The sequence below is a fragment of the Rhamphochromis sp. 'chilingali' genome (genome assembly GCF_963969265.1).
Source record: "Rhamphochromis sp. 'chilingali' genome assembly, chromosome: 21".
In the NCBI taxonomy this organism is placed as follows: Eukaryota; Metazoa; Chordata; class Actinopteri; order Cichliformes; family Cichlidae; genus Rhamphochromis; species Rhamphochromis sp. 'chilingali'.
In genome coordinates this window covers 17,581,067-17,599,418 of record NC_137949.1, presented here as the reverse complement: position 1 = coordinate 17,599,418, position 18,352 = coordinate 17,581,067, and the positions used below count along the sequence as shown (strand labels likewise).

At 40.7% G+C, this 18,352-nt stretch overlaps 1 protein-coding gene across 5 annotated transcripts in view; it reads left to right on the top strand.

Moving 5' to 3' along the window:
• daam2 (dishevelled associated activator of morphogenesis 2) overlaps positions 1-15,873 on the top strand; it is a 112,508-nt gene extending 96,635 nt beyond the window's left edge. For 2 of the 5 annotated variants that reach the window (XM_080869948.1, XM_080869949.1), the window contains 8 exons: positions 209-315; positions 1,059-1,147; positions 3,556-3,724; positions 4,661-4,768; positions 4,991-5,051; positions 5,356-5,487; positions 11,233-11,403; positions 11,493-15,869. In XM_080869948.1, the coding sequence (XP_080726074.1) occupies positions 209-315; positions 1,059-1,147; positions 3,556-3,724; positions 4,661-4,768; positions 4,991-5,051; positions 5,356-5,487; positions 11,233-11,403; positions 11,493-11,705 (1,050 nt within the window). In that variant the 3' untranslated portion in view covers positions 11,706-15,869. Of the gene's footprint in view, positions 1-208; positions 316-1,058; positions 1,148-3,555; positions 3,725-4,660; positions 4,769-4,990; positions 5,052-5,355; positions 5,488-11,232; positions 11,404-11,492 lie in introns of all 5 variants that reach the window. The other 3 variants (XM_080869946.1, XM_080869947.1, XM_080869950.1) reach the window with 2 other exon arrangements.
• Positions 15,874-18,352: the final 2,479 nt, after the last annotated feature.

Here is an 18,352-nt window from a genome sequence, read left to right as displayed (position 1 = left end):
AATAAAGAAGAATTTGCAGATTATCTACAGTTGCTAATTTCATGATTAGATTAAGAGCAGCCTGTGAAATCTTTGTACACAAGGCACAAAGCTACAATCTGTTGTTAAATATTGTTGCTCCACGGCATTAAAACAGACCCGATTCTGTCGTTTAAAATGCTGCCAACAGTCTTCTGCGTGAACTTTTGGATTCTTGTTGTCTTTCTAGCTTTTGAAGTTTGTCCCAGAGAAAAGTGATATCGACCTGTTGGAGGAGCACAAACATGAGCTGGAGAGAATGGCCCGAGCTGATCGCTTCCTCTTTGAGATGAGCAGGTAAACATAGTGTGATACTCAGCTTCAGGTAACAACATCCATGCTAGGTTAGGCGCATAATTCATATGTTTCACTGCAGTTTTAATTTACTAATTTTAAAGGAACTTAATTTCTAAGAAGCTGCAACAGATTTAATGCAAAAAGAAAAGATCATCCAGTCAGGGAATGGGTGCTAAATTGATAGCTTTCAATGCACGGAGACAAGGGTGGAATCCCAAACAAGCCTCAAGCTTGGGTGTGATTCTTTTTTTTTAGCTGAAGAAACTAGTCTTGTTTTGACAACTGTAGTAACACCAATGCCTAAATCAATGCCTTTTCCTGGATGCTGTTCTAGTTCTCAGAACTCGTTTTTTCCTGACAGACAAATCTATTTGTTTCCTTTTAATGAAATATCACCTTTCTGCTTTGTTTCCTCTGCTACTACCCTTTTGACCACATATCCGCTGGTCTGAGGAACACATCTGGGAATTAGTTAGTTCCTTTTTTTTGCAATTTAATATCCTGAGTCCCTCTTTGAAATCCCCCCCACCCCCTCCTTTGGTGAACTTTTGAGCAAGTTTAACAAATCCATTTGTCAACTCTCCATTTTGATAGGCGCTTATTGGATGATAATGCAGTGAAAACTGAGAGAGGGAGTTTTGCACAGTTGAGTCTCTTCTAGCTTTGAACTTGGACTCCCCTGGAGACAGATGTAACTCACCTCCCCCCATTTCCCCCCTCTGTCACTCTTTTCTCCTCAACAGAATTGACCATTACCAGCAGAGACTGCAGGCTCTGTTCTTTAAGAAGAAGTTTGCAGAGCGTCTTGCTGAAACAAAGCCCAAGGTTGAAGGTAAGAACAAACATAACCTTACAGGCCACTGTACTGGTTATGTAAACATGAACTTTGTTTCTTGGATCCCCATTTTTGTATAAAACACATCAGTGACAGTTTCACTCGTGCAAACGGGAATTCACCTCCATTTGTGTTGCCCTGCTCAAACTTGTGCCAATGCCCGATCATTGCATTGGCTTTCTATGTGCATGAAAATTTTGCTTCATGTTTTCATCAAGGCTTTTCTTGCTACTTCTCTCTGCACCATAGCTGCACATGTGCGCTGATGTGAGGAAACCAAATCCAGCAGGGATTTAAATTTTGTGGCAGCTAAAGGAAAAGAGAAATATGGTTAAAAAAATGTTTAATTATATGAACAGTGAAAAGCAAACAGTGAAAAATTAACTAGATTATTTGGCTTTTAAAACAGAACTGTAATGCCAGTGCCCCTCAGTGCTCCTGCTGAGTAATGAGAGGAAAAACAAAAACACACACAGTTGCCATAAAATGGAGTTATGTATTTGTGACCTATTTTTACAGATTATGTTGAGCAAGAATGGAGCTTGCAGCTGATTGCTTCAGATGGGGTGGAGACAGTCATAAAATATTGCATAATGGCAGCTTTTCCTTAGAAAGCCAGAAATATTAGTTGACCTTAGATTCGATTCATGCATCAGAACTGTCGTCAAACAGTCTTTTGACGCAGTTTGACAGAAAAATGGAAAAGAAGATTACATTTTCGAGCACTTATTTTCTTTTTAGGGCACACAGTTACACACCCAGAAACAAAACAACGTTTCCCACACTAGAAATGTCATCAGCCGCGAACACCAAGACCAAAGCTTTTTCACACTCCTACCTTTGAGTTAAATTTGTGTGTGCGTGTGCATGATGCGAGAGGACGGTCAACTATGTATGGGTTTTTTTCCCCCATCAAGCCAGCTTTCAGGTTACCAGGGAGGCTGTTTTGGAAAGCTGGCCTATGTTAAGAGGGGAGAGCGTCTCTTGTAAATGCTGCAGCTAACTTCAAAGAGTGAGGGAAAAGGCTTCCAGTGAGGTTCATAGCCATGTGTGCATGCACGTGCATGCACAGGGTGTGTTGTGACTGAGTCTCTTTGAGCCAGATCTACTTTAAAGACACTGCTCTGCTAATCCGGAATGTTTTTTCTGGCCTTTGATGAGCATCACGTCACTTATGAGAGCAACGTTTTATTTGCTGACTGGTAGTTCAGCTTGTGTGTGCTGTGAGACATTTGTCAGATTGTCTGGGAACAAGTAAAATGTTACAGCTAATCACCAGTGATTGAAGTAGGAGCCAAAAAGCACAAAAAATCCTCATCCTCCTAGTGGTGAAAATCAATTGTCAACTGTCTTTAATGTCTTGCACAGCTTGCAGAGATTGTGTTTTATGTAGCATTAACACACATAATGAATACGGGCAAAATGCTTTTATTAACCACACATACAGCGCGTGTGTAACACTGTTACTGTTACTTAAGTGACATTTTGCATGTCATGTCCACAGTATTTATTCACTTTGGTCACATTCTAAAAATGTCACCGGTGTAGTAAAACATGCTTTTTAGTCATAAACAGCAGCTTCACTTCCGGTCCAGATCTCTCTGGATACAGACTTTATTTGTTTGCTTTTTTTGGATCCCCTCTTCTAAAATGAATTCGGCGCCTCTGCTTCTGATCCCTCGATGGACTGGAAATAAAGTACAGGCATCCTGTGAGTTGGTGGATCCACTCAGACCTCCAGAATCCCAAAATATTTGCAAACCACAGTTTGTGGATGACCGTAATAAAGTGTTCATCCCCTTTTATTATTCATGTTGCTTTGTCATATACTCTGCATGAGTCTATATTTCCCTGGACCACCCAGCAGGTTCAATAGAAGCCTTTCAGAACCCTGACAGCAGAGCCAGAAGACTGATTCCCATGCTGCATCACAGCACAAAGAACTGCAACAATAACAAGATGAAACTTGTTAATGATTTTCACATTCACACTGAGGTTTCCTCTGTGGAGACAGGGAACCACCTGCACTTTGCCAGACCTTGCAGCTCTCTGGAGGAAAGAGGCTGACACTACAGAGTTATGTTTGGAATATTCCCTCCCTCTGCTGTTTTATGGATGGATGGAAGGACTCGATGGGTTTCCCCACCGAGCTGCCCAGTTTTTTTGGGAAATATTGATCACTCATCATGAAGGATGTTAGAAATGAAGGAAAGGATGGTGATTTTTAGGTTGTATGCGTGTCTGTGGGTTTGAGTAGAGTAACAGAATGGAAGGAGATGGTGAAAGCCCAGAGTGTTATGTAATATGAAAAGCTGAGAGTGCACACATATCAGTCACCAGCTAAATGATGTCTCCAGCTGCAACCCTCTCTCTCTCTCTCTTTCTCCCTCTTCATTTTCCTACAGCCATCCTGAACGCGTCCAAGGAGGTGGTCCGGAGCAAACGTTTGACTCAGGTCCTGGAGGTGGTGCTGGCCTTCGGCAACTTCATGAACAAAGGCCAGAGAGGCAACGCCTTCGGGTTTAAGATCTCCAGCCTCAACAAGATCGCTGACACCAAGTCCAGCATAGACAGGTGGGCTGTCTTCAGTTAATCCACTTTGTTACAAGTGTTGACTTGTGCTGCGGGCCTGCTTGTTTATTGGAGTGACTACATTTGGATAAGTGCTTTAGTTTATTTGGATAGGTTAGTTGACAGTTTTAGCAATCTCGGTTAGCAAGTTGCATTTATAGGACTTATGGGTGCATAAAACGGATAGAAATGCTGAATAAAATCCAAGAATATTTCACTTTCTAAAAGCTGACAACAGACTTCTTGGATGGTCTGTCAGTACAGTTACCCGCACAGCAAGCATTAAAAGTTGTAGGTGCATTAAAAATTATCTAAAGAACACCAGCAGCACAAACATGCTCCCGAGATCTAGTTCAATGATCTAACAGGCTGAGCTGAATCCTAGCAGGCAGCTAGCAACCACAGCTGGCTGTGTTTCCATCTACCTGTCAGTCAAAGAGCCCACGGCCCTAATAATTCAAACCTTAAGCCCTAATACAACTGAAACAAGTACATTTGTTTCCTTTTATTAGTTTACTTTACACCTTTGCCTTAGGATTAAGTATCTCAGCTCTGTCTCATGTTCATGTTGCAATTGCTTATCTTTAAATGGTAAAAAAAACCTCTCAGATACTGATGTTGATTGTGCAAAGTTATACTAAATCCTAACTCAAGAGAGCTACTGCTTGCATCAGTTGCATGCACAGAACTGTGCCATGCTCAGCGGGTGCACTCACTGAGCACATCTATCAGTAAATATCATGTACTGCAACTCTTGTGCCAGTGCAATTTCTGTATATGTTGATGTATCTTATAGTTAGTATGGAAATAATAGCAAAGACCTGTGTTTTAAATAAAGTGAGCAAAAATAAAGGAGGCTATTCCTTATCCTTCCATAAATTACTTTGGTTAATTCTGTTTTGCTTGATTCTATTTTTCTTTTTATTTATTATTCGATAGGAACATAACCATGTTGCACTACTTGATCATGATCTTTGAGAAGAACTACCCGGACACGCTTCACATCCAGCAGGACCTCGGCAGCGTACAAGAAGCTGCCAAAGTCAAGTAAGTGTGCAATATTTCACTTGAGGGAAAAGAGCATTTCTCCCTCTGACTGCATGTGGTTACAGTAGGACCGTGTCAGCTGTTACTTGAGTAAAATTGTTTATGATTTTTAATATGTTGAGGAAATTCTTGATAAAAAGCAACAGACAATGTGAGTTGTGACACACATAAATAAACAGCTAACAAATGTTGTCTTCATATTTGTCTTTCCTTCTTCTGCAGTTTGTCAGAGTTGGAAAAAGAAGTGCATAGTATCAGAAGTGGACTGAAGGCACTGGAGGCGGTAAGTTGTTGTGCGTTTGTGTCACGCTCCCTCCCATCGGTTCTTCTCCTGTCTGTAATTATGTTTTCGAGTAGTGCGGAGATGGGCAGCAGGGCGAGGTGTTTAAATGCTGGTAATGTTCCACGCTCTGCGACACAGAAAGCGACATGTCATGTTTTCTGCCACACGCGAACACGAGCGCTACAGCACAAATACGCTCATCCGAGTTCCAAGAAAGCTCAAGTGAAACTAATTGTAATGAAGCATGCTTCAGCCTCAGAGACCGACCAATCACACGCCTCTCGTCTCGTTTTACCCGCATCAGGAGCTGCACTACCAGCAGAGCAGGACGAGGGAACGAGGGGATAAGTTTGTGGCCGTGATTGGTGACTTCATCACGGTGGCTGGCTTCAGCTTCTCTGAACTGGAGGACCAGCTGAGTGAAGCCAAGGACAAGGTAACCAAATATTTAACCGCTCATATTTGGGTCGTACTGTAAGTGTAAGTTCATATGAGCGTGTGGGTGGCGAGGCAACTTGCCAAGCTTTCATGTCAGAAAGACAGAATAGCAGGAAAGATGAAAATTACAGAAACTGATGGGGGGGAAAAGAAACTTCTGAGCATCCCTCTTTGTCCAGCGGGATGACTTTAGGCAGGTCGGGGAAACCCAGCATTGAAAGATTACCCCGTACTCCCCCCACGTCTTCTCTTTGTGTCTGTCTCTGAATGTTAGTGTTTTAAATCCACACACTTTTCTTTTTTACCACTGGGACAAATGCCCTTTGAACCATGCTGTCTCATGTATTGATGTATAGCAGGAGGTATGTAAGTTGAAGATATCAGTGGGACTTTGAGAATCCCAAAGTGTTGAAAAGATTTATGTGAACGCGTTATTTAATTTCCAGGCCTTGGGAGATCTGCTGCACATTTAGCATGTCGATTCTGGCACACTGAAACCTTATGAATCTTAGTATTAGCACATTTTATCATCAAAATTGTCTTCAAAAAGCCAACAAGTGGCATCACATTGTCCATTTGCATATTTTACATACAGTCTATGCCATGAACCAATTGAAAGGAGGACGTGTGTTTCAGGTTGAGCCTCGTCTTTGCTTAATTATTTGTTGAAGGAGGAGGTCAGTAAAAAAAAAAAAAAAAATGGAGGGAAAATGTTCTAGTTGGAATGTCACTGGAAGAGAAGGGGAGGATTTGGGCACCGCTGTAAAACAAAAAGACCTGTGTTCACCAGCCCAGACTGTGCCTGTGTGGTTGTTAAGTGGGGAGTCTGACACACTGATTCAGTGCTTGTCGAGGCCCTCTGACGCCCTGTTAAGTTTCCAGAGGAATAAAAAGATGGAAGCGTGGGCGTACGCTTCATCCTCAACAAGGTAGAAAACGACTAAATGGAGCAGGCAGCCTGCTGAGGCTCACACAGCATCCATGGCAACAAGCATGTCTGCATGCATGTCAGCGATGGAGATACACACAGTGAAAAATCACTAGAAAGGATTACGGTTGTTCTTGTGAGTTATAGAGAGAGACGTTTCAAGAGGAGGGAATGGAATTATTTCAAAAAAGCCAGGATTGGTTTATATTAACAGTCAAAGATTTTATATAAAGATAAGCATATTTACCCCGTTTCACCCTTCTTTCTAACTCTAATATGGTCATTAATTTACAAAAGAAACATCATGTTGTGTTTAGTAAGACTTGAAACTAGCAGTGGAGACCTTTTTAACTGTTAAATGATCTTACAGAACAAGGTACATTTTCCTAAAGGCTTCTACACGATCACATTTTTACAACCAGACGAGACACCCCCTGCTGGCTGTTAGAAAGAATGCTTGTTTAAAAAACTCAGCACTGGCTTACATTTTCAGACCCATAAGTTAAGAATCAAAGCTTCATGTTTTGTCAAAAAAAAGTCAGAGAGAAAGCCAAGTGAATGAAAAATCAAAAGATTAAAAGAATTATGAGCAATAGTGGTAAAGGTGGCCTGTTGAAAAAGTTCAAGAACTAATGTGAATTTGGCCACCAAAAAGAACATTGCAGACTGTTCCTGGTCATCAATCTGCCTTCATAACAGAGCTTTTCAAGTCACTTTCATTGTTCATACAACCAAACCAGAGTCCCTGGATGTCTGGGTCCATTTGTTTTAAATGACGTTTTTTCTTTATACTGCTGCTAAACCTTCTCCAACGCTTTCTGAACTGTAGTTTTAATACAGTGCCTGTTTTGCCATCTTACAGGTACTTATTAACTCTGTCTATTAAGTCTTTAAAGATCCACATAATGACCACCCTGTAGAGACATGATCAAATTAATCCATCACAGCATTTTTCACATTTGCCTGTTGTTGTTGTTGTTGTTGTTGTCATTATTATTATTATTATTATTATCCATCCATCAATCCTCTATCGCGTATCCTTTTCAGGGTCGCGGGGGGGCTGTAACCTATCTCACCTGTCTTAGGGCGAGAGGCAGGGGTACACCCTGGACAGGTCGCCAGTCTGTCGCAGGGCTAACACATAGACACAGACAAATTATTCGCGCTCACATTCACACCCACAGGCAATTCAGAGTTTCAAATTAACATATCCCCACTAACTGCATGTCTTTAGACTGTGGGAGGAAGCCGGAGTACCCAGAGAGAACCCAGGCACGGGGAGAACATACAAACTCCACACAGAAAGACCCTGACCTGATGATGGAATTGAACTCAGGACCTTCATGCTGTGAGGCAACAGTGTTAACCACCGTTATTGTTGTTGTCGTTGTTATTGTTAAAGTTAAAGGGTCTGCTTAAGCTTAACTTACCAGCTAGTAGACATATTTTGCTCTTTGCAGTTCTGTTAGAGCCTCTGACTATTTTAAGAAGTAAACAATTGCTAAATTATTTTGAGTCTGACTGGTTGCAGATATGGTAGACTCAAAATCAGAAGCATTGCTCAGATTGTAAGCATATATACCAAAATGAATGAAAGTTGTCTAGAACCTTTACTCATCTGGAAATACACCAGAAGATGTAACACTGATCGTCTTGCTACAAGTTTAAACTGGGAACCTTTAGGTTTCATTGAGCTGTTTTGGTGCCTACATGATCTTAGGCCAGCAGGTTGTTGTGGCTGATCAGTACTTGGATTTTGGAGTATCTGATGTTTAAGCATTGGAGGATGCTTGAGTCAGAGCCAGCACTCTTTTGAGTAGCCAGAGTTTTTCTCAGAAGTAATGTTTACTTTCTAAGTGCCTCTTTAGCTTGCTTGGCATTATGTTCGTATTAGCCAATGCCTCCAGACAAATGACTTGGTGAGGCTGACTGTGCATGTGCATCCTCCTCTCTGTCAGTTGGGGCCTTTTAGTGTGTCATGCTGTAATAAATGCCTCCATTCAGCAACTGTACTTACCCTAGGATTTCCTTTGACTATTTTTGTAATTAATTAATTAATTTTAAGGTGCATAAATTGCCTCTAAAAGCTGAGTACTGACAGCATTTATCACTTTTTGTGAAGCTGTATCATCTGCTTCTTTCAGCTGCTACCTTTAGGGTAGGGTATCTCTCTGATGTGCTCATTTCTAATGTTGTCCAATCTGGTCTCCAGACTCTCCTCCCTACTCTCACTAGAGATCATAATGTCATCTGCAAACATCAGAGTCTACAGAGACTTCTGCCCGACATCATCTGTCAACCTGTCCATCACTGTTGCAAACAAGAAGGAGCGTAGATCCCCAATGTAATCACATTCCCACTTTGAACCCATCTGTCACTCCTAGCATACACTTGTCCTTATACATGTCATACCCCAGTCTCACCTAACTTTCTCATAGAGCACAATGATTTCTCCCCTGGTACCCTAGCTCTAGATCCACAAAGACACAAAGCAACTGTTTCTGTTCTTCTCCATCAACATCTCATCTTCCAAAGCAAAAATTACATCTACGGTGCTTTTTCTAAGCATGAAAGCACACCGCTGCTCACTGATCATCAAAGGAGGACCGATCATCTCGTACAGGGTTTTCATGTTGGATAAAATATGATTTATCTAATGTGTAAACAGATCAGTCATATAGGTTTTCATAGAGTATTTTTGAACAACAAACACAGTTTTATTATTTATTTTTTTAAAGTCGTAATTTAAAATCTATTATTAATAAAAATAAGGCACAATAAATAATCAGAGAATGCAAAGAGATAATTGGCTCTCTCACAGAGCTTGCCTGTGTTTATTTTAGTGGTTGTGTGAAATGAGCTGCACAGTGTTGTAACTTCACATTCTTCATTTTATTGTGTGTGCAGGAGTACGTACGTGTGTGTGTGTGCATGCGCGCGCGTGTGTGTGTTTACTCATTTAGCTCAGACCCAAGGGGACGAGAGGAAACAGATTTGACCAGACACATAATTACTAGGAGAGAGAGAGTGATGACGGTGGGGTTGCCATGGAGACTAGTACCATAATGACAGGATGGTTTTATCACAACACGAGGACCATTTACAGTATGATGCTAACCTCATATAAACTAGAGTCATGTTTACTGTCACTGAACTCTCCCTGAAGATGAGACAGAGGATAATAGCACAGTGCAGAAGAGAACAACAGAGGCTGTTTTTACCTAAAGGGTTTAACATGTACCATTTATTGTTTATTGTATTGAAATAAATCAACCAAAAGAGTAAATATATGAAGATTCTTTGTTAGTGATCTGAGATGAGATATATTTTATTTACCGTAAAAGCTGGGGAATTTTGACTTTAAATGTGACTCTGTGAGAATAGGAAGGAGTGAAACAAAAATGAATATGAAAGCAGTGATGAGGATGAAACTTTAATTTAGTGATGAAACTTTTATTAGAAGCTGGATCAGATGACCCTGAACCATCCTTAAGTTATGCTGCTATAGGCTCAGACTATTGGATGCTCCTCTTGATGCACACTCTCCTCTTTTCATTCTCTTTGTCTTCAGCATGGCATATATTTTCAACATTTGCCTGCTCCCATAGTTTGATTTCATTCTTTGTTGTTTTTGTTTTCTCTTCTCTTTTTCCCCGCATTTCCCACCATTCAAGTACTTACAATAAAAAGCACCATGAGATGGTTTGGTGCTGTATAAATAAAATAAAGTTCAACTGAAATTTAATTAACGAATGAGAGAGTACACTAATAACTAAGCTGAACTGGATTTTGAGAAATCACATGCATTTTCTTCAGCTGAGATTTCCATGGTGCCTTTAGCGATATCTAGGAAGTCAAAGTATGGATAAATACTCATGGTTTGGGTTTGGAGTTTTTCCAGGAGATCATGTTTTTCTCCGATGTTAAAAATGCATTGGGTTCATTCCCCCGTGCCCTTGACCTGGGCACAGGAGAATGAACCCTCAAAAGCCCCCAGGTGGCTTTTGAGGACTTGCTTCTCCTAACACTTGGGATGTTTTACATTTTCCCAATGGAGATAAATAAAGAATAACTACCCAGCTTGTTCTGTTCCAACCAAATGGCCAAAAAAAAACAGCTTCAAATGCACTTTGCAGATTGTGCTTGAATGTAGCCTCACCCTGAGTGTATTTTGAAACTTTATTTTTGCAAAATTTATAAAAGTGCCCAAATGTTTGGGTTTTTTTTTTCTTTCAGATGATAGAATGAACAGCTGCTACCCTTTTAAAGAATACTGACTCTCACTTTCACTCTTTCAGTGTGGCCTGTTTATCGTCTTAAACCAAATACATGTGTGACAGTTACGCTTTATGAAATCCAAATTTTTCCACAAATAACCTATCGCACATTATTTTGCAAAACTGGTCAGATGTGTTGCTAGTATCTGCCTCAAACCATGGCCTCTGCGCAGTGCAGATTGTATCTTGTTGTGTTTTAGGACTGTGACTGGGCCTGTGTGTATGTGTGTGCGTGTAGTGGTCTGTAGTACTGCAGCACAAAGCTCAGTGTGGGAATGTAGAGCGTGTTTGGCTGCAGGCTTTGTCCTGGCGCAGAGCACCGAACAGCTTGAACAGAACTGGGTGGACATACGGTGGTCAAATCATGCAGTCATTTCTTACTCGTGTATGTGTGTGTGTGTGTTAATTTCCAGCATGAATGGCAGTAGATGAATTTGAAGAGCAGGCTCATATGCTCATGTCCAGCCTGTATAATGACGCATTTGGTTTCAATGTGTTTAAAATTGTTTATTAATGACGGTATATGTGCTTTGTGCAGTTTGCCAAATCTCTGAAGCACTTTGGGGAGGAAGAAGGGAGAATGCAGCCGGATGAGTTTTTCGGGATCTTCGACACCTTCTTGCAGTCGTTCACCGAAGCACGACAGGACCTCGAGAACATGCAGCGACGCAAGGATGAGGAGGAGCGGAGGGCCCGGATGGAGGCGATGGTGAGACACAGAAGCAGAGAATACACCTGAGGCAGTGATGACAGTTAATATTTTTTTTTCCAATAACTCTGTATTCTATTCCTAACCAGCTTAAGGATCAACGGGAGCGGGAACGACGGGCCAAAAAGAGCGGCACCACGGAAGAAGTCGGCGGGGAGTTTGACGACCTGGTTTCAGCTTTGCGCTCCGGCGAGGTCTTCGACAAAGACCTGAACAAGTTCAAGCGAAATCGCAAACGCTCTGTCAATCAGCTGGCGGAGGGTGGCGGCCGGGAAAGAACCGTCACCAAGGTTAACTACTAGGTCGGGGAACAGGAATAAAAAAACCCCACCTTAAATCTGCCATTGCGTTGAGCTTTTAACACCTTTAGTCCAGGTTGTGGGACAGTGACCGCTGACATTGGAGAGGATGTAAATAACAGCTGGATTGGACTTGCAAGAACGGCCGAGCCGTGTTGAAGGATGCAGCGCTCTCCTCTGATTGGTCTTGTAAAGCTATTTCCACTCCGTCTGTTCTGGATGTTACCAGGATGGACAAGTGGACACACCACTGTGACACATTAGCCCATGTCATTTGACCATATCCTTTAACACTGTGCTCAAGGCTCTCACTGTCTATCACCCCAGTCTTTTTCACTTTTCTCCCCCATTCACACATCCTCTGCAAGCTCTCCGGTGCTGAAAAAGCTCTGTCATTTAACTACTGGGCTTTAAAGCACACAGGACATTGGGATCGGACAGTCACACTGTATATAGTCACGAGGCAAAGACAAAGGATTGGTAAAAGGACTATGAAGCGTCTCCAGGCAGATTTGGGGAAAAAAGAAGCTGAAGGGAACTAAACAATAACCTCGACCATCAGGTGTTCCCCAGAAAAGAGACTTCTCAACCACAGAAAGTCAAGGAGTCGACACGTCCCAGAATGATTTGTAGGCTTCTGAAAGAGTGAAGAAGGATCCAGATTCATACCAACATTCTCTGGGAAGGACGTGTCTATCCCGATGTGCTCAGCTCTTCTCAAGGAAACTTCTCAGCCTGATCCACCTGATTTAAAACATGACTGTGCCACATGGGTCAGGCCTCACCTTCACTCTGACCAACATCGTTCTGGCATTAACAGTGCCAAAGGAAAGAGAAAACTAATGTAAATGTATTAATACAAAACATACTGCAATTAGGCATTGATATATATTTATATTTAGATGCAGACAAGCTAATTGCAAAGAGGTCTTTTTTTATGTTTTGGGATTTTTGTACACGCAATGCATTATTTGTTGGTGTTGCAAGTTGGCGTTGAAGTGAATTTCTATACATTTTGCGCTTTATGTAAAAAAAGGAAAAAAAAAAGAGGTAATCGCTCACACTTTTCACATCTGTACGTCTTGTTTGCACTGCAGCTTTTTTGTAAACTTTACACTCAGAAGTCCACAAGCCAATGACAGCGTCCTGTATGTTGTCAGATTATCTGTAACTAACATAATGAAGGAATGCCATGAAATTCATTTAAAGGCACAAGCTGCAGTTCCTTTACTGCAGTAAGGTTAAATTCTCACTCTATTCAGTATCTCTCTGCTTTCTTTTTTTAATTTTCAGCTTTTTCCGTGGTAGAGTCACACCGCACCATGTGATGAATCTCTCATTGTCATGTCAGGGTATAACAAAACACTTAAAGAAGGTAGGTGGGACACACACAGGAAAAAAACATAAGAGCATGTCATAGAAAAGAATTTGTACTTTCATCTTTTTCTCCAGCTTGTCAATCAAGTCAGTCAAATCAGGCCCACAAAGGGAAGCCAACCTCCTTTTTATAAGGTATTTGAAGTATTTAGAGCAGTAGGAGTGAGGCTGTAGTGTAATCAGTATTAACATCTGATTCTTTTTGAAAACAAAAATATATATATATAGCAGTGCACATAGACTGTATTAAAAGATGGATGTAGCATCTATGATGTCACTCATTGGTTTTTGAAGTCCCATTATAAAGCCATCTTGTTCTTTTGCTTGTTTTTTGTTTTTCATTTTGTTTTGTTCTTTTAAGGGTTTTTTTGTTTTGTTTTTTATTTTTTGGACCAGAAGTAACCATATTTGGATGAGAGGGTGGAGTGCTAATTTTTTAGCTAACATTTGCTTTAATTAGCAGTTATCTGTGTCTGCTAAGTAACATACAGATGAAGTACTAGAATTTAACTAGTTGTGAAAACTGGAGCACAGATAGTCTGTATGCAATTAACCAGACACCAATCAATGTCTCCAGTTTCCGGAGATGAAGCCTGCCAGATATCTGTCAGTAAAAGAGGCCACGGACCTGATAATAATTATATGTTTAACTTTAATAATGTTTAAATGGGGGAGTTACACAAACAAAATTGTTATAAAGTAGGAAAGTGGCTAAAAAGACCAAAACTATGTTTATTTTTGCTTTAAGCTGGTCATTTTAACATGGGAGTTTTATGGAGATTGACTCACTTTTGGAGCAAGCCTCCAGTGGTCATTAAAGGAATTGCAGTTTTGGGCACTGCGTTGGTTTGGTTTTGGCTTCAGCTTCGCTGCAGAATGTGTTCACACAAAGACGGCTCTAATCGTGGGGTGTAAAGTCAACATCAAGCATACATTTACATGTTAACCATCACATTCATTCAGAGTCAGAAGAGAGGTCTTGACCCACCATGTTTGTATTTCTAACAGCGACTTCCCCAGTTTGTCCTTTCTGGAGTTTTTCTGTTCTTCGTTGTGTAAACGTTCAGTTTTAAGTGCCTCTCATCCTGTTTTCACGTTTGTATTTGTGGCTTCCAAAGCAAACTTACAGAATTTGGTGGGGATATGGCGCCATCTTGTGGCCGATTATAGTGCACTTCACTGACCTCACAACCTGTCAAAAACAGCTCTACCCAGTATCTCCCAAATAACTTCAGCAGGTGCACTTAAATGTTTCCTCAGAAAGGTTTGGGGTTATGTGTTACCTGTGCACAGCTAAACTCACTCACTTCCTTTTATATGAGTTCTTCCACACTTTTAGTTCATTTTCTTCATTTCCCCTCTGAAGCAGAGAGAAGCTACTGTGAGGTTAAAAAAAACACAACGTGAGACAGAAATTGTATCCCAGAGATTAACCAGTGAACCAAAATCACTTAAAACTTTCAGACACTTTTAAAATTTTAAAAGAGGATATTACTTGATTTTGTCTCAATAAACCAGCATCTTGTGTATATTTTAGTCCTTTTGTTTTCTAGCCTCTGATCCTTTTTGAGTTATACTTCATCAGATTCTTTAAACCCTTCATTCAGAGCTTTAACCCGTGTTGTAGTGCAGACTATTTCCTGAGGGGTATTGTCAGTATTAAAACCTTTGTGTTGCTACATGGTTGGATGTCTATTTGGCCATTGACTGGCTGATGATTTTTGATTTCTTTTTTTTTTTTTTTGAGTGTAAAGATGGAAATAAGTAGCTTGTTTCAATGCACTTTGTTGATGGGACATTTCCATTTGCAGCGAGGGCTGAGGTCCCTCAAGAAACTAGAAGGGTGCAACGAAAGAGTGGTGCAAAATAAAAATAAAAAATTTAAAAGAAGAAGAAATTAAAGATGGTGTTTATAGGAAAGGGAGGAAAGTGAGGCTGAGTATCTGGCTGGGCCGCTTGGAACACTTTAAGAGTCTGTTGAATGGCAGAGATGGGATTTGTGGGGAAACTAAGAGGCGACTGTGGTACAGAGCAGGTCCTGTCTCCTGGTTTGGTGAGTCTGGAGAAAAAAAATTAAAAAGAGGGATTGGGGGGCGGTTGTGGGTGGGGTATTTTATGTCAATACCACATTTCTGTCATTACATGGTGTTGAGCTGCATGCCTAAAGATGGGTGCACAGAGTGTGAATTGTTTCTCCTTTCGTAGAAAACTGCTTGCAAACTGAAACACACCTGTTAAACCACAGCCTGTACTGCCTGAGAAAAGTTGCACCCGTTCTTCGAGCTTGTATAATTGTGAGGAGTCAGTATTTTCATGTTTGGAAGAAAAAGAAAAACGTACCCTCCACCTGAAAGATATACAGTTGGAGAAATAAAAAAAAAAGCATTTTGTACACGTTTGTTGATGTTTGAGTTAAGATTAAAAAAAAGATGAAAACATGAGGAATGTTCCATTTTCCTGTAAATTGTACCTCTATTTATTTGCCTTATTTAGTTTGCTATATTTTGTATGTACACAACGCATTACGACAAATGTTATATTAAAAATCAGAATCATTAAACTGTGGTCCGTGTATGATGGATAGTTCTGACACTTGTATGAGAACGAGAAGCTTTTCTTTTGGTTTGTTTTTCATTTATTTTGTTTCGGTTTTGTTTTTTTTCTCTCACCCTGTGTCTTTTGTAGGGTTACAATAAACTTTTGTCCCTTACAACAAATTGTTTTTCTCTTTCCTTCACTCTCATTGGTTATGTCAAGCGTTTGGATCATGAGGAGGATGGGGAGATGCTTGTATTCATTTTGAGTTTAGTGGCAGCCATTCAAATCAAATTCCTGAAAAATGTCAGTGGTTTTCAAATTAACTTGTTCCAATGAGCTTAATTTTCTGATGGGATGTAGGAATAAAGTGGTCAAGTGTCTTAAGAAGATGGATGGATGATTTAACCCTCACGTCATACTTTAAAAAACTTACGTTCATCACCCTGGGGACCGTTTTCTGCCACGCCCGAAAAATGCTATAAAAAGATTATATATTCATATTTTTTTCCACTTTAAATTAGCCAGTCTTTTAAAACTACTTCTCCCTGAAATATTCATGTAAAGTTTTAATTATATTTCGGGGGTTTTAACCCTTTTAATCGCAGTTTAATTACATGAGCGCACCGTTTTTTTTAGCCCCCCAAAACAAAACGAAATATTAAAAAAAATAAACATTTGAAGTAATATTTGATTGTTATTATAGGCCTTTAGATGGACTAAAGATTGGCACCAACCTTCATTTCGATCGCCTTTTTTTTTTTTTTTTCAGGACCAGAAAATGGTCTCCAGGCGGCAAATGCTCCTCCTCTAGGCCGAAATCAGTGCATCCTCCCGGGTTAACTCGCGACGATGAACGGGGCATGTTGCGTCGGACTCCTTTTTCCAGCGCACACGTCTGATATCACGTCACAACAAATACGTCATTTCCTGTTGATTAAAAAAAAATGCACCCTCAAACGGTCCTAGGGGCCGAAAATGGTCCCGCCCGATCAGCGGCGAAGCCGCTGCTGCACGCCGGAAATGAGGCTTCGTTTCCCGCAGGTCTGTTTAAGCAGCCCGCTGTTTTCCAGCCCGGGGTCAAATGTGGAGCAAGGGCGCCACCCAGTGGACAAATAAAAAAATTACAACTCTAAGGCCACTACTGCAAACGGAAACGGAAGCATTACCTATCACGATCGATTTGACCGTAATTTTTTTTGCCGTGAAAAATAGCGTTTATAATGGGTTTCAATGGGGCACAAAACGGTCCCTAGGGTGTCAAGTGTGAGTATTTTTGCTGCTAAGCCGTGTTAGGCTGATGTAAGAAAATCAGACTGAAATTTTGAATTTTTTACAAAAACGAAACCGGGTGGCAAGTTTGGCTATGTTACACCCAACACAGCGGAAATGGCGTTCATACGAATGAAAAAAGTGGCACAAAAAGAGCCCAGTATGACGTGAGGGTTGTGAGCTTTATGAATACTCTCTGTGCATCTACATCATCCTGAGGAAAGTATTTGGCTCCAGTGATGAAGAAATAAAGTGGCTCCATCCAAGAAATGGTTATTTGTATGTTACTTTATTTATGCACAGGTCACAGCCTGCCTAAATCTTCCTTAACTGGAGCCAGGTTACGAGAGCCTATTGGACTGCAACTAAACTACAACCAAAACATTTTCCAAAGCACTCTACAAACCCCAGTTTGTGCCTCTCATTATGAAAAAGTGAAATTATTCAAGGTAACAAATGGTCCATGTTTAACCGCTGATGCTGATGAATGTTTGGTTTTTACCCTGATTGATCTCCGTTCTTAGTTTCAGCTTTGGTTACTGGTGCTGGATTTAAATTGTAAAAACATTCTGCATAAACTCCGTGTTTGAACCAATATTCAACCCATTTCTCGAGTTATTTCAGAGCAGAGCAGAACGTGTTGTATAAAATGACAGCATGGTGAATTACATTTCAGAAAGACTGATGATCACCTCTCACTGAAACAGATGACAGGTACAAATTTTGGGGGGCAAAGTGTGAGGTTTGCTCTTATATTAATCATTCTGATATGGTTGTTTTTGATGAGTTATTTAATGCTAAAGAAAGGGCGTGTGTTACCAAGACTTACAGAAACATAAAGTCATCACAGAGGCATCTGGAGTCCTCATTGCATACACACACATATGGATGAAAATTCCATCATCCTATTCACGTTGCAGCTCGGTATTTTCGTCTCTGGTTCCGCAACACCTGACGTGGACCTTATTAGAGTTCTCTCTCTGCGTTAAGCTTGGTTAGCAAGGACCTTTACTGGATACAAACACTGCAGGTGAGAATCAAACCTGCAACTCCTATTTCAAAGGCATGTAGTCTTACCACTACACTGTCCAACTGCTTTTATTCCTGCTTTTATTTCTGTTTATTCATATATACATATATATATATATATATTGTAACAGGGAGAGTGTATGAAATAAGATCTGCCTAAATAAAATGGCATATGTTACATTAAAAATAGAAAAGATGTGTGATAAAGGTACGCCTAGCCTGCCTCCAAACAGCTGAGAAAGAGGGAAGGCAAAATTGACACAACACACAGACAAGCTAGTATAGTAGTGTAGAGACTAGAGTAGTGGTTAGACCACACGTCTTTGGAGCAGAGGATCGCAAGTTTGATTCCCACCCGGAGTGTCTGTATCCAGTAAGGATCCTTAGGCTAGACTAGACTCCCTACCCCGCTGCTAAGCAATCAACAAGGTCTGTGT